General features: G+C 41.3%; 6 protein-coding genes across 6 annotated transcripts; 2 read left to right on the plus strand and 4 right to left on the minus strand.

Moving 5' to 3' along the window:
• Positions 1–1,374: 1,374 nt before the first annotated feature.
• LOC140762991 (upstream activation factor subunit UAF30-like) lies at positions 1,375–3,447 on the minus strand. Its single transcript, XM_073100997.1, has 2 exons — positions 3,050–3,447; positions 1,375–1,718 (listed from the first exon to the last, which is right to left on the minus strand). The coding sequence occupies exons 1-2, from the start codon at positions 3,359–3,361 to the stop codon at positions 1,599–1,601; spliced, it is 432 nt and encodes a 143-aa protein (XP_072957098.1). The 5' UTR covers positions 3,362–3,447; the 3' UTR covers positions 1,375–1,598.
• Positions 3,448–3,656: 209 nt separating this feature from the next.
• On the plus strand, positions 3,657–5,306 carry LOC140762990 (uncharacterized). Its single transcript, XM_073100996.1, has 2 exons — positions 3,657–4,324; positions 5,062–5,306. The coding sequence occupies exons 1-2, from the start codon at positions 3,737–3,739 to the stop codon at positions 5,155–5,157; spliced, it is 684 nt and encodes a 227-aa protein (XP_072957097.1). The 5' UTR covers positions 3,657–3,736; the 3' UTR covers positions 5,158–5,306.
• A 50-nt stretch (positions 5,307–5,356) lies between these two features.
• On the minus strand, positions 5,357–7,876 carry LOC140762989 (probable protein phosphatase 2C 78). The gene is made up of 4 exons (XM_073100995.1): positions 7,543–7,876; positions 7,075–7,442; positions 5,832–6,068; positions 5,357–5,751 (listed from the first exon to the last, which is right to left on the minus strand). Exons 1-4 carry the CDS (start codon positions 7,790–7,792, stop codon positions 5,464–5,466), a joined length of 1,143 nt encoding a protein of 380 aa, XP_072957096.1. The 5' UTR covers positions 7,793–7,876; the 3' UTR covers positions 5,357–5,463.
• A 946-nt stretch (positions 7,877–8,822) lies between these two features.
• Positions 8,823–12,768, minus strand: LOC140762132 (uncharacterized). The gene is made up of 5 exons (XM_073099748.1): positions 12,536–12,768; positions 12,310–12,439; positions 11,634–12,230; positions 11,332–11,518; positions 8,823–9,514 (listed from the first exon to the last, which is right to left on the minus strand). The coding sequence occupies exons 1-5, from the start codon at positions 12,610–12,612 to the stop codon at positions 9,489–9,491; spliced, it is 1,017 nt and encodes a 338-aa protein (XP_072955849.1). The 5' UTR covers positions 12,613–12,768; the 3' UTR covers positions 8,823–9,488.
• Positions 12,769–13,706: 938 nt separating this feature from the next.
• On the minus strand, positions 13,707–16,409 carry LOC140762131 (subtilisin-like protease SBT1.7). Its single transcript, XM_073099747.1, has one exon. The coding sequence runs from the start codon at positions 16,216–16,218 to the stop codon at positions 13,924–13,926; it is 2,295 nt and encodes a 764-aa protein (XP_072955848.1). The 5' UTR covers positions 16,219–16,409; the 3' UTR covers positions 13,707–13,923.
• A 3,210-nt stretch (positions 16,410–19,619) lies between these two features.
• Positions 19,620–23,800, plus strand: LOC140762692 (probable prolyl 4-hydroxylase 9). Its single transcript, XM_073100590.1, has 8 exons — positions 19,620–19,875; positions 19,955–20,077; positions 21,283–21,440; positions 21,755–21,857; positions 22,663–22,758; positions 23,106–23,171; positions 23,249–23,368; positions 23,574–23,800. The coding sequence occupies exons 1-8, from the start codon at positions 19,723–19,725 to the stop codon at positions 23,661–23,663; spliced, it is 909 nt and encodes a 302-aa protein (XP_072956691.1). The 5' UTR covers positions 19,620–19,722; the 3' UTR covers positions 23,664–23,800.
• The last annotated feature ends 11 nt before the right edge of the window (positions 23,801–23,811 follow it).

A 23,811-nucleotide genomic window follows, 5' to 3' on the forward strand; every position in this document is an offset into this window, starting at 1 on the left:
TGAATGATTAAATATTCCCCTAAGGCAACAAGTGTGCAAAGAATGACAGGTAATTTGGACACAAGTAGTCAAAAAAAAAAGGATAAAAAAGGACACAAGTATGATGTTACACTAGATTGCATATTGGACAAACAAAAGGTACAACAATAACAAGAAGTAACTCCTAAACCAGAATTTTGTTAACATATATACTCTATAAACTGAAGAGAAAAAAAAAAGAATTAAGAAAGCAGATATTTAAATTATTATAGTAAAGAATAAGGTAATGACTTCATTGAAGGAAATCATACCCTCCATAGAACAACAGCATTGCATGCCCCAATTAAAATATTATTCAACAGATGAATGGTGAAGAGAAGACAGCATAACAGATAGGATGCTTATCTTTGAAGTGCTCACAACCATAAGAAATTTCTCCTCATATGGGTGGGAAACAGCTTCTTTGAGAAAGCCCCATTCCACCATGTACAGATTGGTGAATCACAAAGGAGAAAAAAAAAATGCAACCAGAGAGAAGTGGCAAATGAAACATCAGTCTGCATGGATGAAAAATCTGAAAAGCAGTGTCAAAAGATAAAGAGGAGAGATACTTCACTCTTAAGTATCCTGAGCTTCTCTTGATATTGAAGCTACGCAAAACATTTTGGGATTCATTTTACACTGTAAACTGAAGCTATGCTAAACATGCAGAGCAAGGAAGAAAGCTATGTAAGAGGTATTAAGGAAAGCACAAAGATCAAAGACATTGAATTCAAACATGATAGCTACCTGATGCCCTGATAGTAAGTATATATACATTCATGAAATTCATCAAAAACCCATAAATCATAATAGTCATTCACTCCCGTAAAATCATTCCTTCATTAGTCGTGTCATAATAATAACAAACTTTAGGGCCCATTAAGTTAATTCTGATTTCTGAACAATCAAAATGAAAGTGCAAAATTCTCGACAAGAATGCGTTTTAGATGTTAGAGTTACAAACAAGAGAGAAAAGCATATGATCAAAGAGCCAACAAGGCTTCACCGTTCCTGTCGAATGAGTCTTTGCTGCAACTGAAACAAAGCAATCGTTCAATTGTTCAAACATCATAGCAATATTCCACAGCTACCAAATGAGAGAGGGAGAGAGAGAGAGATTAAGGAACGTGAATTTTGAGAATTTCTCAAGCATAAGAATGAGTTCCAACAACTATTCAAGTTGCAAAAGAAAAAAAGCAAAAGCATATGTCAGAATGAACCAACAAGGCATGCTGTGAAACAGTTCTTTACTACAGAATGCAGACTTCCTTTACAAGCAAAGAAGCAATCATTCTAACAAAACAGTAACGCAGAAATCGCTACATGAAGGATAGCAGGCATTGACAGGTAGGAGAAAAGAAAAACGATTTGCAAGCATTAGATCCATTACTAAGAAACAAATGTTCAGCAAAACTTGGCAACTGTATCCTGGATACTAAATTAAAGATACAGGATAAAAATCCAAAGTGAGCATGAAAGATAAAGCTAAGATAGCATCACATAGTCACATCATCCAACTAGACATATTTAAAGCCCTGCCGCCCATGTACAAAAACCTAGCCAGAAAGAAAAAAATGTCATTTCCCAAAATGAGGATTAAGCAACCCTGAGATCTCAAGAAATCCAACACGCTCTCTTCCTCCAAATATATTTTTCAGCTTCTCATCGCAAACAATTATCTTCTTATCTTCTGGGTCCTGAAGAAAAGGGAAAAAGCAAAATTATGTAGAGTAGATATATCTTAGAGAAGTTCAAAATTTCAAACTGTGATATCAAAACTAAATGAAATCTCCCATCCTAACAGAAGACAGTGAGTACATATCACAGAATTAGAAAAGTTGATGACTTACAATGACGAATTGGTGATTAGAATATTAAACTATGTATGAAGTGGATATTTCTTAGAAGATCAACTCCATGCTAAAAGGGTGTAAACCAAGAAATCTTGCAATTAGCTGTTCCATTGTAGATAAGACAATGAGAAACATAAAAAGTCTTTCATTTGGATCGTTATCAAATTAATGATATTCTTGCATTTGAAAGATGACATCAGTTCCAGCCAATATGGTGGATCATTGACAGGGTCCGTAAGCGACTGTTCCATAACTGAAGGAAGATGCAAAAAAATTCTGACTCTAAAAAGAATATCCAGAGGAGACACCAAAGCTGTAAAATCTCAAAAAATGAGCACATTACTTTTCAGTTAGAGCTACAAAAAAACAAATGAGTTGCTTATCCAGCAAATGAAGAGACATTTACAAGACAACAAAATGATACAAGTCTTGGAGTTACAACTTACACAATATTGTTAAGAATAACTTTTCTCTAGTAAAATTAGACAAGAACTTCTATAGACATCGGCAAGGTCACAAATTTGTCTTGACTGACCATTCAACCAAACTCCTATAATAACTAATCCGGCATTGGAATCAGAAGTGCTGCTAATTTAGATGAGTTCCACACACTAAAAAAATAAAAAAAGATTCAGCTGGGATATGGATGAATATCTCAAAAGGCAAATGCATTAGCAACAAAGGATAAATTGCAAACAATGACTTTATGGCAAGTAATTATTCCTACTCAGCGTAGTAAGATGCACACAACCGGAAGAAAAGAAAAGAACAAATTTCCCTACTTACATAATCTGCATTAACACTATGGGATTTGGAAATCAGAGTAGTTCACTCTTGTGAAAGAAAAAAAAAAACAGGAATTCATAACTTACAGAGTTGAATCAAAATAAAATAGCAATATTCAACCTGCCAATAGACTGGGATAAAATAGATCAAAATATGCAAAATCGAAGATAAAAATATTATATACATATAAAAATTGCAAAATTTATCGTTTTATAAACATTTTAGAGTAATAGTAACACTGCATATTGTAACGAAACCAAAATTTCTAACAGCAATACACTTTAAAGGAGATCATAAACTTCCATACAATATAAAGAACCAAAAGATCCAATTTTCCTACGAAGATGGAACACGAAAAAGAAGAAATTATAGGGAAGGATGATTTAGACCTGGAGATTGTTCTTCTTGATGTGAGCCCAAATAAGCTTAAGAGCTTGCGTCCGGGGAATCTCCGGGACCCCGACGAGAGCTTGCATCGCCGGAGAAACTGGTCGGGGCTTGGTGATACCCCTCGGCTTCCTCTTCACCTCCGACTCCTTCGTCTCCGCCGCCTTCGAGGACGCTGCCGCGCGGAGCACGACCGTCGGCAACGCCGTGCGGTGGCGAGGGAGGACCGCGGAATGGGGAGGTACTGGGAGGTCGCACCTGAAGAAGGCGGATGAGAAACGCAAGGCGACGCCGACGGAGCTCATCGCCGCCATAGCGGATAAGATCGTAGGGGAGGAGGAGGAGAAGGAGGAGGAAAGGGTTTTTGGGATGGCGGACTCGAATGGCAGTATTCGAAGGGGATTGGAAGAGGGAAAGGGATAAAACCAGCAGGGCTAGAATAGGGATTTCCCTCACGAATACCTTATTGGAGCCGAATATTTAGGCCCAAACTAATGTGGCCCATTTACCTTTTAGCCCAATAAGCCGCTCGTACTTTACTTCTCTTCTATTTCCTTCCTTTCCCTCCTCCTATAAAAGTATAGTATTATAGTCTATAAGCACCATTCCATTCACACTCCCACCTCCAACTCTCTCTCTCTCTCTCTCTCTCTCTCTCTCTCTCTCTCTCATTGTTTTCTTTTGAGGGGATGGATAAGCTCACCGCTCTCGTCGTTCTTCTCCTCTTCCTCGCTCTCTCCTCCGCGGCCTCCCAAGCGCCCGCCTCCTCCCCTACCTCCTCCTCATCCAACGCCGCCGCCGCCACTCCTACCAAATCCACCAGTACCACCTCCTCTCCGTCCCCCTCTCCTTCCAAATCCCCCATCACCACCGCCTCTCCCGCAGCATCTCCTTCCTCTTCCCCTTTAAGCTCACCTCCCGCCACCGCGCCGGTGAGTCCACCTACCGCCGTAGCCCCGGTCACGTCACCCCTCGTCGCCGCTCCCCTATCCTCGCCTCCCGCCAACCCCCCGACTTCCTCTCCCCCGGTGCCAGCCCCGGTGAGCTCACCACCTCCGACTCTTCCACCCACATTGCCTCCACCAGCACCCGCACCGATCGCTACCTCTCCGGCCCCGCCGGAAGAGATCCCGGCGCCTGCCCCCAGCGAGAAGGCGAAGACAAAGAAGAAGAAGGCCGCCGCGCCTTCGATCTCGCCGGTCGGCAGCACTGCCGCATCGCCGGCAGGATCCGACGTGGCGTCTGCCCCGGGCCCTAGCAGCGCCGCTGACGAGACGGTACGTTCTCTCGTCTCTCTCCTCTTTTACTTACTCCCTCCCCTGCTACCGTGAGCCAATCACCGGCGCAAGATAGGCGCAAGTTTTACCGTGCGGTCATCTTTATTTTAAATTCACATATAAGCCCCTAAAATTTTAAGCGAACTTGCGACTAGTGCAGTTTTTTACGTCCTGCATTTTTTTCATGAACTGAGGGGAATTTTGTTGCTAAAATGTGAGTATCCATATTATTAGAATATAAAAGTTGTAGACTTTGCGGAACAAATAAGCTTATATAGTGGGTGTCATATGCAAATTTCCGTCCTTTTCTTTTAGCTTTAGCATCGTTTGCGTTAGCAATGCGCTGCTTCTGGGCGCGCACACACCATAGGAAAGCTGGTGGCCGAGCACTATCGTGCGCCTGCTGCCCTCCGACCGGAACTCAAAACGCAACAATTAACTCCAACTTTTTGTTCGTTTTTGAGTTCCGGAGGTACGGCTTCGAAAATTTATGTCGGGGTCCTCGTCCTTTTGTCTTGGAGTCAAAGCAGGGAATCCCGACCGTCCGGTCACGTGCCGCACGGCCTCGTGATTCGTGCCATCACATCGGGGCTATGGAGATTAAATAAGCCTAGCAAACGAAAGAAAAGTGGTCAGTGGTCCTCGCGTCCTGATTGGCTTTCAATAATAAATTTATCTGCACGATTTCCAAAGCGTAGGTGGGTGTGCGACTCTCTAAATTTCAATTTTGGTTGCAGAGTGGAGCAGAGACGAGGATGGCAGGAGGAGCACTGAGGTCGGAGTTGCCACTAGCCGTTGCACTCGCATTGGCCATCATCACCATCATCTACTAGTAGATTAATTAGTCTAATCTCTCTTTATTTTGATATTTGTGGGCCCGTGTCAGCTACTTACTAGGCCTTTTGGGGCCCTTCGAACACAATCACTTTGTTAGATTCGTTCTTTTGATCGTGAGGAAATTAAGTGACTTTGTATTTGGTGATTGCTTTTATCTCTCTCATTGGATGCTTTTATTTTATGCTCACAAACTACTACTACTACTACTACTACTTTATTCCAAGTTTAACTATCTCACATCACTACTTTATATTCCCATTATTTCACAATGTCATCATCCATGTACATATTATTACGTTCTGTCATGTATATAGATTGAGCTTAAGTGACTCCTCCGCCTCGTCCGAATTGAAGTTGAAGATGTCTACCGGTGCACTCGTGCAGTCGTATGTTCCTCCGTCGAGCTCATGAGAGCGACCACTTTGGCGATGACGACGACGATGATGGTTTAGATAGATAACTATGACAGTGATGTCGTCGTGAAAGTTTCGTCTTATTCCCTTCTCTATCCGCTTTATGTCTTTGTATCTCATATCCCTCTTCCTCGCAGCTTCATCAATGGCTGCTGTTACTAATCTCTTCGCTATTCCCTGCGACAATTTTTTTGCAGTATTAATTATTGTGAGAGTGGATTCTAAACAAGCATAAGCTTGTTCCAATATAAACTTACTGCTCTGGGGTATTTGACGACTATATCGACGGCGGCCTCGTCGCTTAGTTGCTCCCAGAGCCCATCGGAGGCAAAGATCAAGAAGAGATCCTGCTGCTTAAGCTTGCGAACTCGTACCGATGGCACCGCCGTCATGACCGGGCGCTTCAACGGAACAGGAGAACCGAGATGCTGGAACAGAGATTGCTTGCTAAATTCAGGTTTCTTCAAGTACATGTCTCCAATGGACCTCGACACCTGATTACAAACATAATAGCAGAGTTAATAATAGAGCTTTCTTCTCCTTTTTGCGTATATATTAACTGTTTGATTGACTTCTATGAGTATCTATATAAAATTAATGATTTTATATACATCATATACATAATTAAGGGATTTTGGAAAGAAAGGTATGCATGTTAGTAGTAAAATTTATTAATGGCCATTTCAAAGCTATATTGCAGAATAGAAGATCTAATCTATTCCCTGCTCAGTATTGCTTATCCAGATGGATGGAGATGTAGATGAATGTGATTAGAAGCTAGGTGGGTCCAAAGAATCAGTCAGATGGCTTTCTATCCACAAATCAAACCTTATTAATGAGAAAATTTATGCGGCTACTCATAGAAGGGTCTCAAGTAGAATCATCAGCTTTACTTGTTCCCTACCTGAAGAATATGATTGGTCACAAGTTGTCCAACTTGCTTGCTATCAAGAGAATGTATTCCTAAGAGTACTTATTCCAATCCTTAATTGCTTTTGTAAAAGAAGAAGATGGTCTACATAATTATTTCAGAAAACAATGCAATGATACTAAGTAGGGAAGACAAAAGTGGTAAAAGCAAAGGATTTACTTATCAAAAGATTATTCCAGGCACTAATTACTACTGTTCATCAGAATTACATAACCAGTACTACCAGATTCATAGGGAATGAGATTCGGTGCAATTATTGGTGATCATAATTAATATGCCCACTCAAATTTTATACTTATATTTTTACTAGACACAATTAAACTCATGAAATGAGAATAATTGATACGTTGTTGACGTGTATCTGCACTTTGATTTAAATCAAAATGTTCCTAATACAAACCTAAAAATCTGCAACCTTAGTCAAGAAAAATATCTACTTTGATCTCCCTGGTCAGAGGTCAACCAGATAGCAACAGTGCATATCTTAGAAAACCACAATATAATTTTTTGCATCAATAAGAACTGTGGAATTTAATATAGATAAAAAACAGAGCAATCTATTTGATTACCTGAATAATTCCTTTAATCCGCCATACTCCTCTGCTATGAACAACTATATGGGAGTCATCAGGATGTAACGCGGCGAGCTCCTTCCTCACCTCCTCCACCGCAACATTGTGATCGCTCGATAGCCGCTCCGCCACCACTCCTCTCCCGTCGCTTCCCCTTCGACCGAGCACCGCCCTCGAATCGCCCAAGTTTGCCACGTAGAGCGTCTCATCCGTGATCGCTCCGACGAGGCAGCACGACCCCACCGACGCAATCTGCGGCCTCGAGAGACACGATGTCCGCACCAGCCTCAAGAACTCCTCCTCCGTCGCGTCGAACGCCTCCTTGATCACCTCCGCGGACAAGCCCCCTTGCTCCGATTCGAACTCTGCTCAAATGGAGGAAAAAAACCGAATTATACCGGATGAAGCGATCAAAATTTGGCCTTGGCGAAGGAATCGAGATGGGTACGTGGTATTAGTACGTACTGTGGAGGTAGGGGAAGAGGTGGCTGCTCACGAAGCGGGACGCCTCGGGGCCGCCGTGGCCGTCGAAGACGCCGATGTAGGTGGAGGAGGAGGAGGTGAGGACCTGGCCCTGGTCCTCGAGATTCGCGTTGGCTTGGGCTACGGCGATGGAGAAGTCACCGGAAGCGTGGGGTTTAAGGTCGAGGTCCCAGAGGAGGTCATCGCCGTTTCCAAAACACCGTTGTAGAGGACGAAAGCACGATCGCAGCATTACCAATCTCAAAGCGCCTGTCTCGTTCGTATCCTTTGCGTTTGATTACGAGCGGAAACGAGGGGGGAGAAGTGGGGAATAAGTAGAGGTTGGACGACGAATTACTCTTATCCGGAATAATGGGATCAAGATGCGTCAGTTATGACCGTCGGATGCTACTCGTATCGTAGATGTGCGGTTGAGATTGGAGGATAGCACGTTGGAAACGGGGGATTACGCGTCCGTAGTCGGTTGCGTGGCACAAGGGAAGGGAGAGAATTAGTCCGTTATCTCGAGTCTTGACCTTCAAGGTCAGAGTTGGTAGCGCGTTACGGAAGCCATAAAAGAACGAGAAATAGATGGGTCGTCTCGTCTGACGTGGTTTTTGCTCGTTCGGATTTGGATGGAGGCTGACGTGTTCATTACAAAGCATAAGGTGTTAGATACTTGAATATTTTCACACGGATACTTTTATTATCTTATAATGATGGCTTTATCTATTAAGAGTTAATAACAGGTAAGCCATTTTATTTATTTTTTTGCGACACTTTAATATTTTAAAAAAAAAAGACTTTTTCTAATAAGAGTGTAATTATAACTATCTATTTTGATCTCCTAAGATCAAAGTCCTCAGTCTCGTAAGACTGTTAATATCGTAGACCGAGTCCAATTTGGACGCAAAAATGAATTGGAGAATTGAAGAGGTTGTACATTTATGATAGTAATAGTAAGGTTACGTGAGCTTTGGGCTAAGTTTGTGAGCGTCTAAGTCGTGAAGTCGTTGAGGTTGACCATCTGGAGGTCTTCAAGTCAACATACTTTTAGTATGTCAATTAGTGTATGAACTTGTCCAATGTGTCACGAGAAGCATATGAGAAGCGTAGCGTTACGGCTGGCGGGGTCGGTTCACAAAAGAGAGGTGATACTCGTAAAAACCATCAGGTAGGCAGTAGACTGTTCTATAACAGGAGCAATTAATGCCGGTAGTAGATATAAATATGCATGCACTGTTGACGAATTACAAGTGGTTTAATGAATCTGGAGATGAGCACAAACGAGTCAATATATATTTATATAGAACCATAATATACATGAACTGTTGACGCATTACAGAGCGCCTGATGTGATACATGAGATGGTACAAACAGTTGTGGTGCTAACTAGCCTGCGCTCGAGATATATAATTAACTTCATCTGTTTGTTACAAAGCACTGAATTTAACTAAGAAAAGAATAGGTTTACATCAGAGCAGAAGAATCAAAGTGAGCTATAAAAGCCACAAAGAAAAAGAAAAAGAAAAGAGAGATGTAGGAAAATGTCCTTCCAGAGCAAGAATCAGGATTCTCTTTGGCATGGACTGTCTAAAACATTTGGAGAGGAGAGCGTGCAATCACCCCAAGTATCAAGTGAGCCATCACTGGTAGGTTATTGAATTATTTCGGAAGATCGCCATATTGGAGTATGTTGAGCACCCTCAGCAGGACCGGAATAGTCTGTGATTGCCTGTTGGTGGTTTAGCAATGGAACTCTAATTGACCTCATTGTGTATTGTTCCAGCAGCCTCAAAGTGGACAGCAGGTAATACGGTTGGTGGCTCTTATAAACTGTGTATGTGACATGTTTCCAAGAACAAGCAGAGTACCTTGTTTTTGGGAATGCCGAAGCTGCAAATCCAACTCCAACGTTTCTGAATAATGAATCAACTTCCTTAATGTCTTCAAATTACATGTTTAACAAATACAACTGCAAAATTTGCAAAGCTGTTAGGAGAAGAAAATAAAGAGTAAGAACTACAACTATTGAGGCTAAACCAGAATAAAGCTTGTTGTGATGTTTTAACATCTAAGTTAAAAATGAAAAGTTAGAGAAGATTAGTAAACCAACACTGACAAATTGAAGAGAAGTTAACATAGAGACTACAAACAAGATAATATCCATTTCGAGAAGATTTAAGGAACAAAAGAAGCAGAAGCCCTTGTGGAAAAGCTGATTATTAGATATTTCATCTAATCTAAAATTAGTTGGAGTATTAAAGTAATGAAATTGCAAATGTCTTATTCAAACCCAAGATCACATTACAGCATATAGACCCTTCACAAACCTCTACAACATCTACTGATGTGCTTATTCTTCATAATACTAGTACCTTAGGTGCCTCAATTTGATTTACCTTTTTAGCCTAACTTTGCATTGCAATATAAAAGATGCATTGGGCTTACCAAAAGATAACTATTTCCGAGAGGTTCTTTTATATAAAATCCTTTGGACAATGCCTACTTGATTTTAAATTACATATTTCGTTTGGGTTTTTAGAATGTAAGGAGATGTTTCACTTATCTAATGATGTTTTGGTAGACTGTTACTGATAATCCTCTAGCTTATTCTGAAAGAAAATAGGAACTCTCTAATTATGAGAAAAGTAATTCTATACAAGAATAGAATTGAAGAAATTGATTACTCTTGTATTAAGCTCCAAGAAGAGAAACTTTGCTCTATGTTCCTTTTCTTCAGCCACAATTGCCTTCGGCGCAAGCTGGTGTAGAAGCTGCTAATAGTTTTAGAAACCTATTTGACAACTACTAGTCCTCTTGCTCTCAATAGAGACATATAATTAGGTACAAGTTGCAATCGAGAAAGAGGTATTTATATCAGTCTTTCCTTAAGCTGTGCACTGCTTAGGCATTAATAGGACATCTTGCTAACAATCATCCAATGGAGGGAATTTCCACTTTATTCTAGCTTAAGTAAAGGAATCTCAAGTAGTTCCAAATGCATAGAAAATATTATGATACTTGAGCACAGCAAGGCTTCCAAGGTCATCTAACATAAGAACTTGAGAGAACTTCATCCAAACGCACAGTAAAAGAGCAGCAAGATGATTCCAGATAGCAGTACTGGACAGGGAGAACCATGGAAGGTGCATGCCTCTTGTCATAGATACATCTAGTTAGTTGCAAAATTAGTATCTTACTCCCATACACTTCGAGGGCTTAATCAGGAAAAAGAATTTGGGCACAAACCAAAAGAATGAAAATAGTCACAAGAGATTTGGTGTACAATTAAGCCAATTGCTGCATTATCTTATAACCCACATTCTAAAAGCCCATGATCTTATACCAATCAGAGTACGGTCCAGTAGTAGACAAATAACATGCAGTGTATTTTGGTGAGATACCTTGATGATTTTGCATGGGCAGTAACATGTGCTTTTAACAATCATATAAGCAATAAGTATGACATAACATCAGCATGTCAGCTTATTGACCTCTTGTGAACATATATATTCAGAGGGATCGACCTTCCAAACAACCAAATACAACAATGGAATGCTGGCAAGGATTTCAACAACCTAGTCTATATCTCCAAAACTATTGGTATCCAAAATAAACGATAGTACGCTGAAAACATAACACAACATGTTCTTTGAAAGGACAAGCAATAAAAGAAGTCTTTCGCTTCCAAGGTATCCAAGAAAATAATCATCTTTGATGAACTTATTATGCTCGTGGAAGCTGGAAGTGAAATATTAATATAATAATATAGCACAAAAAAACACTCACCAACTAATGATAGGAGTAAAACGGCCCAGAAGATAATTAGAATAGGGCGACCGTACTGGATTTGATATTGAGACCTTTGGAGCCGTCTATGAAGAGCTCCAATCCAACCATAGAGCTGCTTACTGTAGATTTCATCCTCACATTCACCAAGGCAACTCTTACTTCTGTCATAGAACGCATCAAGTTCCTATACAAGAAGCAGAAAATATAGTAATGATTATAAAATCTATGGCAACATTAAGCAGCGTTACAAAATGAACACTTTATTCCGCAAAAGAACATTACAATGAAGAACTCCTCACCCGATTCGTCTGATTAATTTGCAATGGCATCATTTCAGCTGCCTGCTGGTGATCCCCACCCTTACACTTCCTGAAAACATTTCCAGACCACTTCATCTTAGGTTTTGATTCTAGGGCTTTTGTCAAACAAGATAAGCTTGGTATTTTAAGTGGTGGTAATCGGGGTTGCTCCTCAAAGGATCTTCGAGGAGCATCCTCATCAGAAACCAAGATCTTCCACGAGCCAATATCAGCACTAGCACTTGCTGTCCTCCGGTGCCCCTGCAACTTCTCCTGCTTCTTCTCGAAGCGACCAAACCCCTTTACATTGTTTACATTCTTCACACATTCATCTTCTCCATTCTTCCTCACAACCTTTTCTCGCTCGGGCAAAGGCTTAGAGAGAAAAAGAGCAAGCTCATCCCGTTCTCCTTCATCCAATCTAACCCAAGCAATTGTGCTCTCTCCCTGCTTCTGATTGGTTTCCCTCAACGAATTCTCAACGATGGCAATCTGACTCCCAATTGCAGAGAGAAATTGGATATGTCGAGATCTCGCATCCTCTTGAAGCGAGGAAGACGCATCATTTGGTCTGACAGCCCGTTCGAATTCCTCGAGCTATGGATTGTTTCACATAATTAAGCATCGACAGAAAAATCAACTTTGACCATTAATTAACAATGATATATGAAACTACCTGCCATTTCGCCGTCCCAAGCGCTGTGCGAAGATCTGCTAATAGTTCGTCCGAGAAGGATTCGCGCTTGCTAGCTTGATCCGAAGCGGCTCTCCGTTCGTGGATCCATCTCCTATAGACAGATTCCATCCTACGAATGGGATATCAAGAGGAACAATGAGCCCTTAGGATCCGAACGACAACCCAGAGGAGAAGAAAGATTCACGAACCCTAGAATGTAGAGTACCTGTCCGTGGACTCCTGTACCTCCTCGGCGGCCGAGAAGAAGGGATCCTTTTCCCACCGATCGAAGCACGTCGTCATTAGAGAGACGAGGAGGAGGAATCGATATCGATATCGGAGGTAAAAGAGAAAGGGGGGAAGGGGAGTGTGATGCGTCGTTTAGTTTAGCTCGCCTTGTCACATTCCAGGTGGTTGCGGACGAGTTGATCCGTTTCAAAGAGATGAGAATAGCGCTCGACGAACTGGGACCCAAAGGAATCCATACTATTTATATATATATAATACTAATATCTATTGACAACCTCATCAATTTCTTTTTTATTAGTTTATTAGTACGGTCTTTAATCCAAAAATAATTACATACAAATCACTTTTTTATTAGTTTATTATAATACTCTCGTTTTTTTTTAAATTAATCTCTTGTTATTCTTTCATTCACCACTATTCTCCTCACCTCGTTATGGTCTCTACGATCTCTTTGGATAAACAATAGGCAATGAATGATCTTCAATAAAATAAAGACTTTGGTGCTCTTGAGAGCCAAATTAGATGATGACCATTAGCTTTAGATGAAAGGAGTGGAGGAGGAGATTATTCTAGTACTTGATCAAATGTGAGCATCATAAGAATTTGGCGTCGGTGGTAAGAGATGAGGTGTTTATTCTAAGCCAATTGAAGACATAGATAGTGATACTTGGAAAGTGGAAGAATTTGAAGAGTGGGAGAGATTTAGCGACTAGGAGTGGGGCAATTGAAATTGAGATTGAAAAGATATTAGGAAAGAGAGAGTGTCTGAAAGGAAGCAAATAGTTGAGTCTCTAGTGTGTAGTGTGGGATATTTGGTGGGCTATCGGGCCAACAATTCCAATCTGAGATATTTGTTGGAGTTTATGGATCATTTGTTTTTTTTTGGGGGTTCTAAATCAACATCTCTAATGTACGAAAGTCCACCTTTTGAGGTGCTAATTACATAGCAAACTCCATCCTTTGCGTGTGTGAAAACGTGAAGCTAGCATTAAATTAGAAGCACATTTTTGTTGTATTGCATATAAAGAGTTCAATTAATTAGTAAGACATCAGTTTCTGGTAAGGTGCATCCTTTCTTGATGAATTCTAATTCTAATGAATTCATCATCCCAACCAAACCATTCGATGGTGTCACGCAACCAAGAAGATTGCAACGTCCAACCTTACCCTTATTACATATCCAACACCCATCCGACGTCCTTTTCATCACAATTACAACCGACAATTAATATACAAATTATAAGCTGCCACTAATTACACCGTTATAAATCAACAAACAAATCGAGATTCCTGTACTTGGATGCGGCCACGAACAGCAAGCACATCAAGATTCGTTCCGTTTCCTGATGATGCGGTTCGGCTGGTTTAGGTCCACGTGAGCGCGATTGGGCTCGAGACCACGTGCTTCCCATCGGACCACTCGAGCCGCCCGAACCCGGACGAGCCCGAGGGCAGCGACGGCGCGGAGAAGCTCACCGTGTAGCTCTGCTGCTCCCCCATCTTTGTGAAGGTCAGTTCACTGGGGTCCACCTTTATGGTAACAGTACCTCCGGTAACACTAGCCGAAGCGGTCGCGTTGTACGTCCCCGGGGGGCCTACGTTGGTTAGCGTCCTGAAGTGGTTCACGGTGGTTACGTCCCCGCTGTTGCCGTTCGCGGTGTCGAACGGAACGGAGAAGGAGGGGTAGTTGAGCCGGGTGACGGAGTAGGCCTTCTTGGGGTCGCACGTGAAGTTAGATTGCGGGGCGATGCTGGAGATCTCGAAGGAGGAGTAGTTGAGGGCGCATAGGAAGTCGAGGTAGTCAGCGGCGGTGAGGTCGTAGACGAGGCCCGGGTCGGCGGCGCGCTTGGGGTCTACGTATCCGGCGCCCATATCGAATGGGGTGGCGGCGGCCCCCGTGGCGGTGTCGAGGATACCGCCGCCGGAAGGGTAGGTGTAGTAGGCGGTGGTCATGAGGGCCGAGCGGATGGCGGCGGGGCTCCAGTCCGGGTGGGCCCCTTTGAGAATCGCCGCCAGGCCGCTTACATGTGGGCATGACATGGAGGTCCCCGAGATGATGTTGTAGGCCACGCGGCGGGTGTCCACGGCGAGGCCTGTCGGCCCAACAGAGCCTGTCCAACCGGCGAGGATGTTGACCCCCGGGGCGACCAGGTCCGGTTTCAGGATCTCCGGGGTGATGGCGTTGGGCCCGCGGGAAGAGAACGCCGCTACGACGGGCGATGGCTGCACGCCGACCTTGGTTCCCCCGAAGGCGATGGTGGCGGTGGGTGCCGGGTCAGATAAGACGTAGGCCCTGATGGCGTTTCCGGCCTTTTCCCCGACTCCGGTGGCGGGTAGGAGGTGGGCGTCGGCGACGAGCTCCTCCCCATTGGCGGCGGTGTTGGCGAGCACCATCCCGGCCCCACCCGCTTCCCTCACCACGTAGCCTTTTTGGACCCTGGCGTTGATCCCGCGGTCGCAGAAGACGATTTTGTCCTTCACCTTCTCCGGCACGAGCGTGCCGGGCATGCAAAGGTTCCCGTTTGTCGAGTTCGTGGCGTTCCCGGCGTAGACTAAAGGAAGGAGGGTAGCCGGCAGCGGCTTCCCGCTATACATCGACACGCCCGTGAAATTCCGGCCGTCGCCGAGCACGACGTAGGCGGGGAAATCGCGATCCAGCGTGCCGGCGCCAACGGTGGTCATCCACGGGGCGACGTTGGAGAGGGAGGAGGGGCTCGGGCCCGAATTACCGGCGGAGCACGAGACGAGCACGCCTCTCTCCATGGCGGCGAATGCCCCTACTGCAACGTTGTCGCGGTAGTAGTCTGTGGAGCCGCCGCCGAGGGAGAGGGAGAGCACGTGGCACCCGTCGGCGACTGCCGCGTCAATGCCGGCTAGGATGTCGGAGCCGAAGCAGCCGGCTTGCCAGCACACCTTGTATGCGGCTATCCGAGAGCGCACCGCCATCCCCCGCGAGGTTCCGGCGGCGTAGCCGAGCAGGCTGGCGTTCGACACGGCGGAGCCAGCAGCGGTGGTGGAGGTGTGGGTCCCATGGCCGTCGTCGTCCCGCGGCGACCTCGACTCCTTGGACTCGTCGATGGGCCCCGTACTCGCCTCGTAACCTTTGGAGAAGAAGCGAGCCCCTATGAGCTTCCTATTGCACGAGGACGAATCGAAGCCCTTGCCCGACTGGCACGTACCCTTCCACCCAGCAGGGACCGGATCGAACCCCGAGTCGTCGTAGCTCTTGCTCTCAGGCCAGACACCGGTGTCCAATACCCCGACGACCACGTCGCCACCCGAGCCGGACTCGGGGAAGAGCTCGTGGTCGCCCGAGTCGATCCCCAGGAAATCGGGGCTCCGAGTCGTGTGCAGATCGTATATTACCTCCGGGTTGACTCGGACCACCCCAGATCGGGACTCGAGCGCCTGGGCCTCCGCTGAGGTGAGCCGCGCGGAGAAGCCGTGCGCCACCGTGTCGTAGGAGTACAGGAACTCGGCCAACTCGGAGACGGAACGGAGCGAGTCGGCGTACCACTCTCCGTGGACGGAGAATTCGGCCGGCATCTCGTGCTTGGCCATGTGCACGATGTAGGTACTCCTCTCCTCCGCGGTGGACACGTGGATACACAGCGCCGCCAGCAGCCACAGCAGTAGTAACCTCGATTTGTAACGAGCCATAGCTCTCTGAGCACTCTATTTGCTTCTCTGGAAGTTTTGTTAGTTTGCCCACCTCTCTCTTTATAGTGAGGATTTCATTTTGGAGGATAAGAGAGAGAAACTTTGGGTGGAGTGGAGTGAGGAACAGTTTAATGATTGCTTGGAGACAATAACAAGATTAAGGGGATGGGCAAGAAATATAGCTACTAGTGGATCTCATGGCTTTCGTCTTCTACCCTTCTTTTATTCTTTATTTTCTTTCTTTCTTTCATGTTAACTATTCCATAGTTACGTGTTTAAGTTTGAGTTCTATATTTTATTTTATTTCTTTTATCATTCAAAAATAGAAGGTTAAAAATGAGTTAGATAAAAAGATTAAATCTCTCTTAATATAAATGAACTTAAATATCATCGAATTTTAACTAGCATATGCTATTTCTTTAAGCTAAACGAGGCGGAATAGGTTCACTAAAGGATAGTTTGAGTAAATTTTTTTTATTATTAATAAGTCCGAAGATTAGATATAGATCGGACAAAAAGTCAATCATCCCTAAATACAGAGGCATTTAAATTCTACCAAATTTTAGCCAGCATAGTAAGTTGTCTAGTTTAAACTTCAGACCGTATGTGTCACCGTTGAAATCTGGTCCAATTCGTCACGTTGTCGAACTACTTTTTCAGACCAACTGCACCATTAAGTCATCAATGAAGTCAAGCCCTTTAAGCTAAACCACCAAATAACTTTCTTTATAATAATTTTTTAAAATTATAGTCGATCTCATAACCTTCTTCGTCGTGGAAAATAGTATCCGACTACCTCGGGTAGAATTAGATCGGTGTTTGAGTACCCTTTTTACGAGCTCTATCAAGACGTACGGATTATAAACATCTGCAATGACTAGTACTGCTCATAAATCATAATTGTAGACATGGTAAGATTTTATCAGAATCTTCGAGTGTATAAAGTTTGATAGATACTATAGGTAACGTTAAAGTTGAAAATAATTAGTGAGATTAAAGTGGCACATATCGCATGAATTCATCTACCATTAAAAGGAAAAGAAAAAACCCTACCTTGTTACATTCTCCAAAAACATTGAATATAGTCTTAATCAACTCTTGGACTTAATTAACAAAAAGATTAAGACGAGATGTAATTTCGATGTAGACTTCCTTTAGAGCTCTTGCTAAAGAGAGGTTGTAATTCAATCCGGGTTAGATGGGTTATAGTGCGTCGTCAAATGCATGTTAATACATCAATCAAATGTATCCGATGACTTTAATTATATTCACTCAAATTTTTTTCTAAATAAAATTAAAATTATACAATAAATGTGCATATCCCACTAAGAAGATTCATTTACACCGAAAACTAAATAGTTGGGTGAGCATTAACTAGTAGATGTCACACTCTTCAATGTTTGTGCTATGAATACATCAAGATTAAGTCTCATTGACTTCTTTCCTACTACAATACATACTGATCTATATGTTAATTGAATTCGAACTAATTTCTTTTTTATCCCCATAAATTAGAGATTATTTTATATGTGGCTAATTAGGGAACAGCTGATAATTGTGGAATTTTATGATAAAGACAAATAAATAATAATAATAATAATAATAATAATAATAATAATAATAATAATAATAATAATAATAATTGACGGTTGTTTTATTTTTGGAATATTTTGAAATGACTAAAATCTAATAACTATCCTGGCATTTTCCCTAGACCTAGGTAGTCTATTTATGGTTTCCAGCTACAAGTGGTAAAACCCAAGTTGCAATATTAATCCTATTAAATAGATAACAAATTTGTTAAACAATTAATAATGCTTGGATTTACTTACTCTTTTTTTTTTCACCTATACAATATGAAATAAAAAAGTGAAAAAATATATACATCAATATGAATGCACTGATATCTAATGTGTCGAGTAAAACCAATCCTATACATTACCACCGGATCTTTATTAACTATATTGTTTGTGAATATAAGCGACCACCACCACCGCCAATAATTAGGAAAAAGCTATTTTCTATGGTGGGTCATAGAAGGACATGAGATGGATGAGTTTTATTAGAGGACTACGATTGCTTGAGGCATCATGTGGAGGTTGTGATGTAGCTCTCAACCTTTTGAATAAGGCTACTTGCATAAATCATATGGATCAGCTGTCCATGAGGGTGTTGTCTGCCAATCCCTCAATCAAAATGTTCATATGGTGATAATATTGCATGATGCTATGAGAGGGATCCACACATTTGCCCTAGATTTGTCTTCTCAAATCACATATATAGTCTTACGAAGGTGCAAATACTTTCTTTTGTTTGGTGGAGTTGGGCAGGACCCATCGAATCTTCTATCGTGATTAGGTCACTCAGTGTATCATGATTTATTTGTGGTTAGATTGCTCAGTGCATCACGATTTCACCTGCGATTTAGTAATTCCGTGCGTGGACAATGCATGAATTAACTAATTAGATTAGTGTAGAGTGCTTACTTATTTTCTTTTGTATATTTGTGACTACTTTCACCTGCATGCATGGTTAGATGTTCTTACTTTGGGCCTAAATCATTTCACCTATCATTTAAATTTTATTTTATATCATTACATTTTCTTACACCTTTTTACTAAATTACAATACAAATGTCTTTAAACAAGATGACAAAATGATGCAATCAATTCTACATCTATTAAAAAAAATATGCATTGAAAGAGAAAGTTCACGGTGGCTTATTGATATAAAATAAAAGTATAAAAACATAGAGTAATATTTTTTTTCTCAAATCAATAAATAAAATTTGAATTAAAGAGACATAAACACAGTTAATTTTACATGAAAATCAAAAGTGCAAAACAACGTAGTGATATTAAAAAAAGAAGGAAAAACTTCAAGAATAAAGTAATTTTGGTGGAAAGTATAGGGAGGTAAAACATTAAGGTAAATATATTTAATCTAAGGTTTTAATCATTGCTTAAGGGAATAACTCAGCCCAAGCCCAAGACCAAGACCAAGCCCAAGTCCAAGCCCAAGCCTGTTAATGTTCAAATTGGGCTGAGATCAATTTGGGCCACGGTTCGAAATCTTGTGCTTAGTAATTTGAAGTAGTAGTTGGATACAAGCAAAAGGGTTAAGTAGGCCCAATTAAAAAACAAATGGGCTTTTTAATGGGCCCACCTTAGCGGACCTTTACTTGGTTATTTATATATCGTATTCAATGTATAAACTCAAACACGAGCTAATATATATATATATATATATTAAAAAAAAAGCTAAAAGAATTTGAGCTAGGTTGTTCTTGGTGGTCAAAATTAATTTGAGAGCCAGGCTCGAATCCAGTTCGGATCAATTACAATTTACACCCCTTCGCCGGTCCTCAAACAAACAAAAGAAAATAATTAAATAAGCAATGCCGCGTCCTCAATTGAAGAAAGAAGAGAAAATGCCGGAATTTTTGACATTCCGGTAGCCATTCTCGTACTGTTTCACCTCTTCTCTCACTCAGCAGGGGAAGAAATGAACCCCTTCTCCGCCGCTCCCATGAGAGGGCACAAGGCGAGGTCGCCGTGGATCGTGCTTCTACGGACCAAGCTAGGGCTTCCTGCGGTGATCCTGTCGTGCTCCGTCTTCTTCTTCGTCGGCTTCTACGGATCCGTGCTTCTATCTCAGGTACATACCTCTTTGATCTCTCCGTCTCCATCTCTTTTCTTGCTTCGTGTGATTTTGATCTCGTTCCTCTGTCTCGAAGGATCTCCCCGACGAGGGCGTTCCACGAGGGAGGTTGATGGAGGTGACAGAAGGAGAGATGGAGTGGCCGGTGATGCCCTCCGGGGAGAGTGGAGATTCGCGCCCTTCTTTGACTCCTTTCCAGGTTATTGAATTATCTTCTATCACTTTTCCTTTGGATCGAGTTGGATTCAAAGATGCGTCTCGTATTAATTGTGATTATAATAGTTTTGATGTAATAAAGACATTTGTTGAATTAAGAGACTTTTCAGGCGGTCTGCACGAGAAGTTACGGATCAAATACTGGAGCAAATAATGATTTAGGGTTTTCGTTTAGTAGACCAAATTAAGATCTACCTGTCCAATTCATATATAATAGGTGACTCCGGGTTCGCTTTCGTGTTCTTTTAAGAGGGAGAAAACATCTAACACAAATTTATACTAGTAAGATATGAAAACTGGAGGAGGAAATACGTTTTTCTTCTATTATTCTTTCACCATATGGATTTCGCATCAGGGGAGTTTAAAATGGTACAAGAAGAGAAAGGGAGTTATAAAATGTTTTCTGCAGTACAAGGCATGTAGGATTCTTGCAAGGGCATATGCTACCTTAGAATCTCAGCATTTATAGTAGTCGAGTGATTTCTTTTGACTTTACTGGAAGTGTCTTGGAAGACCATTATTCTGCTTCTGATTTATATTCTAGTTTAAATGAACGAGAAACTTTTAGCTAGCAAGATTGGTAATAGACTAGAAGAGTCAGATGCGTTTTGAATCTTTTGATAACTTTGTGTTCAGAGGCACTGGAAATAAAAGCGACAATTGAGTTATTTGAGGTCAACTTCAACTCAACAGTTGAGTAATTGGAGTAACAAAGATATGCAAACAACACCATCATTGGTGTGGCTGTTCTATAGGGTCATGATTTATGTGCTTGATGATATTAAGTGCAATTAGATGCTATTATATGGGAGTATATACCATAATACCAATTACATGGGAATGCACTCATTAAAATAGAAGCGTGTATACATATTACTGATGCGTGTTCAATATCCAAACCACCATCACTTGGATATGCCTACACATAGTTGGGACTTGGGATCCCTCTTTGGTGATCATGATAGCTTGGTAGCAGTAGTTTCCCTTTACAACTTTTCACTTATTTTGTCATGGCAATTAGTAGTTACCCCTCAAAGGCTAAAAATTGCTGAGGTATTTATCATATTATTATTGTATGACATATAATCATATATTGTATTGTACCACATCTATAGCTCTTGAACTTCCCAGCTTTGCAGCTTTATTTTTTAAAAGAATTATTCTGTATGTTTTGCTGCTATAGAGCAGGTTCTGAGCTGGAATCCTCGAGCATTATATTTCCCACGATTTGCTACAGCAGACCAGTGCCAGACAATAATACAGATTGCAAAATCAAAGCTCACACCCTCAACATTGGCTTTACGAAAGGGTGAAACTGAAGATAACACTAAAGGAATAAGAACAAGGTGAGTTTTATTATTCTATTGAGTAAAGAACAAAAATTGATGTACTAGGATATGATAGTACTATAGGACAAAGTTAGCCAATATATACACTTTCAGGTAGCAAAAGAAACATTTAATTTTCTTTTGCAGATTCACTATTTCATAGTAGTATTAGTGAGCCATCACCAGACAATGCTTAGATATTGGTAGTTCTTCCCTCAGAAAAGAGCTGCTAGATTTATTATTTGATTTTCATTTTCTGTCATAACATCCCTGGAACTCTGACAGTGCATGATGTGCTGTTGTTAATTGTTACTATTTACTCTCGGCAACAGTTCAGGCACCTTCCTTAGTGCTTCGGAGGATTCAACTGGAGTCCTGAAACAGATAGAACAAAAGATTGCTAGGGTTACCATGATACCAAGAGAAAATGGGGAGGTATTTCTCTACAACTTTATGATATAGCATGCTGTCTTAAGCTGTTGAAATGCTCCTTCTATTTTATAATTGGTTGAAATATCCTAGTATCACACTGAAAATTGTATTTCACTTCTATACACAACTATTATGTTAAACCACTACTTTGGATCAATATATATTGCCCCTTTCTCTATATGAAGATACGATATAATCCTAAATTCTTCTTGAAATTCTTCTTGATTGTTATCTCACTCGTAAATGTGATATTTTCACATCTTTCAGTTCTAACCTTAGCTTCTGGGTTAACATATCAATTAGGTATCATGTGCGAGAGCAATTATGCTGTTCCTCTTTTCAGTTCTCTTACCTAAGAAGTACATTTTTTCTTACTGCACCTTATCATGATTTCATTTTCATTGAAGAAGTGCACAGAATACGTGGTTTAGTAAGATGTTAATTTGATTCATGGATGTATATTGTATACTGATAGTTGTAACTATAACCGTCTGAGCTTCATAGTGCCTGAAAACTATTATGCATATCCAAGTTCTTACCCAGATGCATGTTATTTGATATATTGTCTTGATACAGATATTGTAAAGTCACGTGTTCGGCAAAATAAGAAATGGTATGCTTGATAGACAATGGCTAGGAAATACTTGTATAGATAGAGAGCATAAAGTGACTTTTTATTAATTAAATATTATCTGGGTCAATGGTGTTGTAAAGGTAATACTCCTTTATGTCTTTGTTGTACTATCACGGTTTCAGGAAGCCCTTAAATACTTTGTAATTAACACTCAGGGTTATCATCATGTTGCAGTCATTCAATATCCTGCGCTATGAGATTGGGCAGAGGTATGCTTCTCATTATGACGCATTCAATCCAGCTGAATATGGCCCTCAGAAAAGCCAACGGGTACATAAGTAGTTATTTATATGATATCACTTTTGTAGTTTATTTCTATTTACTATTGTAGGCCTTTATGTGTGGTTACTCTGAACTTCTCTGATGATTCATTTTCCACTTAATTAAAATAAGATTTAGACGAGCCATATAGGGGACACTGATGTTCCCCTTGAGCATGATGTTATGCTCCCTATCTTTGGTAGTCGTGAAACTTCATCTTTTGGTTCTTTATGGATTATATGTGAGTAGCTTGGTTCCTTCTTATTGGTGTTTTATATATTCTCAAACTGGGCTGCTTTCTAAGAGTATGCTGCTATCCATCATTTCTAAATGATCTATGTTGATATGTTTCTCAGGTGGCTTCTTTCTTACTATATCTTTCTGATGTTGAGGAAGGAGGTGAAACAATGTTTCCTTTTGAGGTTCGTAACAATGGGGTCATTAAATTTTTCTTTCTGTTTGTTTGTTGATCATAACAGATACTCTTGTTGGTTGACAGAATGGATTAAACATGAACTCTGGTTATGACTATGAGAAGTGCATTGGTTTGAAGGTTAAACCACGCCAGGGTGATGGCCTATTATTCTATTCCCTCTTTACAAATGGCACGATTGACCCGGTACGTTGTTGCACTCTCAGTGAATCTGATATTTACCTGATTCTTTTCAAGCTTAAACTATTCTCTACCAGGTTTTTCCGTGAGATGACCTGATGAAGTGTTTAACAATGTTTGCATGCACTATCATTTCTAATACAAATTCAACTGGGGAATCTAGAGGGTTCAATATACTTAGATTGCTCACTCTTTTGTTTCATTATTGCAGACATCACTCCATGGCAGCTGTCCAGTGATCAAAGGGGAAAAATGGGTAGCTACAAAGTGGATTAGAGATAAACACCGAGATTTGATGTAATGACAGTCCAGTATCAAAATTCCTCATTTTTGTAGCTTATTTATGTATTCGATCTGCTTAAATATCCACATTACCATTGTATGGTCATCACAAACTATACGACTCTTAACATACAAGACCTTTAAATTAGAAGATAACTGCTCTCTTT

The sequence above is a fragment of the Typha angustifolia genome, chromosome 7 (assembly GCF_048772165.1).
Source record: "Typha angustifolia cultivar Huaian chromosome 7, ASM4877216v1, whole genome shotgun sequence".
Lineage (NCBI taxonomy): Eukaryota > Viridiplantae > Streptophyta > Magnoliopsida > Poales > Typhaceae > Typha > Typha angustifolia.

Excerpts from the sequence above, each read along its gene's own strand:
- LOC140762989 (XM_073100995.1), bottom strand. The coding sequence starts at position 7,792 with ATGCTGCGATCGTGCTTTCGTCCTCTACAACGGTGTTTTGGAAACGGC. Across the intron at positions 7,443-7,542 it reads CCTCTTCCCCTACCTCCACA|AGTTCGAATCGGAGCAAGGG; the intron begins GTACGTACTAAT and ends CCATTTGAGCAG. Across the intron at positions 6,069-7,074 it reads GGATTAAAGGAATTATTCAG|GTGTCGAGGTCCATTGGAGA; the intron begins GTAATCAAATAG and ends GTTTGTAATCAG.
- LOC140762991 (XM_073100997.1), bottom strand. The coding sequence starts at position 3,361 with ATGGCGGCGATGAGCTCCGTCGGCGTCGCCTTGCGTTTCTCATCCGCC. Across the intron at positions 1,719-3,049 it reads TCAAGAAGAACAATCTCCAG|GACCCAGAAGATAAGAAGAT; the intron begins GTCTAAATCATC and ends CCTTTTCTTCAG.
- LOC140762132 (XM_073099748.1), bottom strand. The coding sequence starts at position 12,612 with ATGACGACGTGCTTCGATCGGTGGGAAAAGGATCCCTTCTTCTCGGCC. Across the intron at positions 12,440-12,535 it reads GTACAGGAGTCCACGGACAG|GATGGAATCTGTCTATAGGA; the intron begins GTACTCTACATT and ends TCCCATTCGTAG. Across the intron at positions 9,515-11,331 it reads TTTACTCCTATCATTAGTTG|TTGTATTTGTTAAACATGTA; the intron begins GTGAGTGTTTTT and ends CAAATTTTGCAG.
- LOC140762990 (XM_073100996.1), top strand. The coding sequence starts at position 3,737 with ATGGATAAGCTCACCGCTCTCGTCGTTCTTCTCCTCTTCCTCGCTCTC. Across the intron at positions 4,325-5,061 it reads GCAGCGCCGCTGACGAGACG|AGTGGAGCAGAGACGAGGAT; the intron begins GTACGTTCTCTC and ends TTTTGGTTGCAG.
- LOC140762131 (XM_073099747.1), bottom strand. The coding sequence starts at position 16,218 with ATGGCTCGTTACAAATCGAGGTTACTACTGCTGTGGCTGCTGGCGGCG.
- LOC140762692 (XM_073100590.1), top strand. The coding sequence starts at position 19,723 with ATGAACCCCTTCTCCGCCGCTCCCATGAGAGGGCACAAGGCGAGGTCG. Across the intron at positions 23,172-23,248 it reads AAACAATGTTTCCTTTTGAG|AATGGATTAAACATGAACTC; the intron begins GTTCGTAACAAT and ends GTTGGTTGACAG. Across the intron at positions 23,369-23,573 it reads CAAATGGCACGATTGACCCG|ACATCACTCCATGGCAGCTG; the intron begins GTACGTTGTTGC and ends TCATTATTGCAG.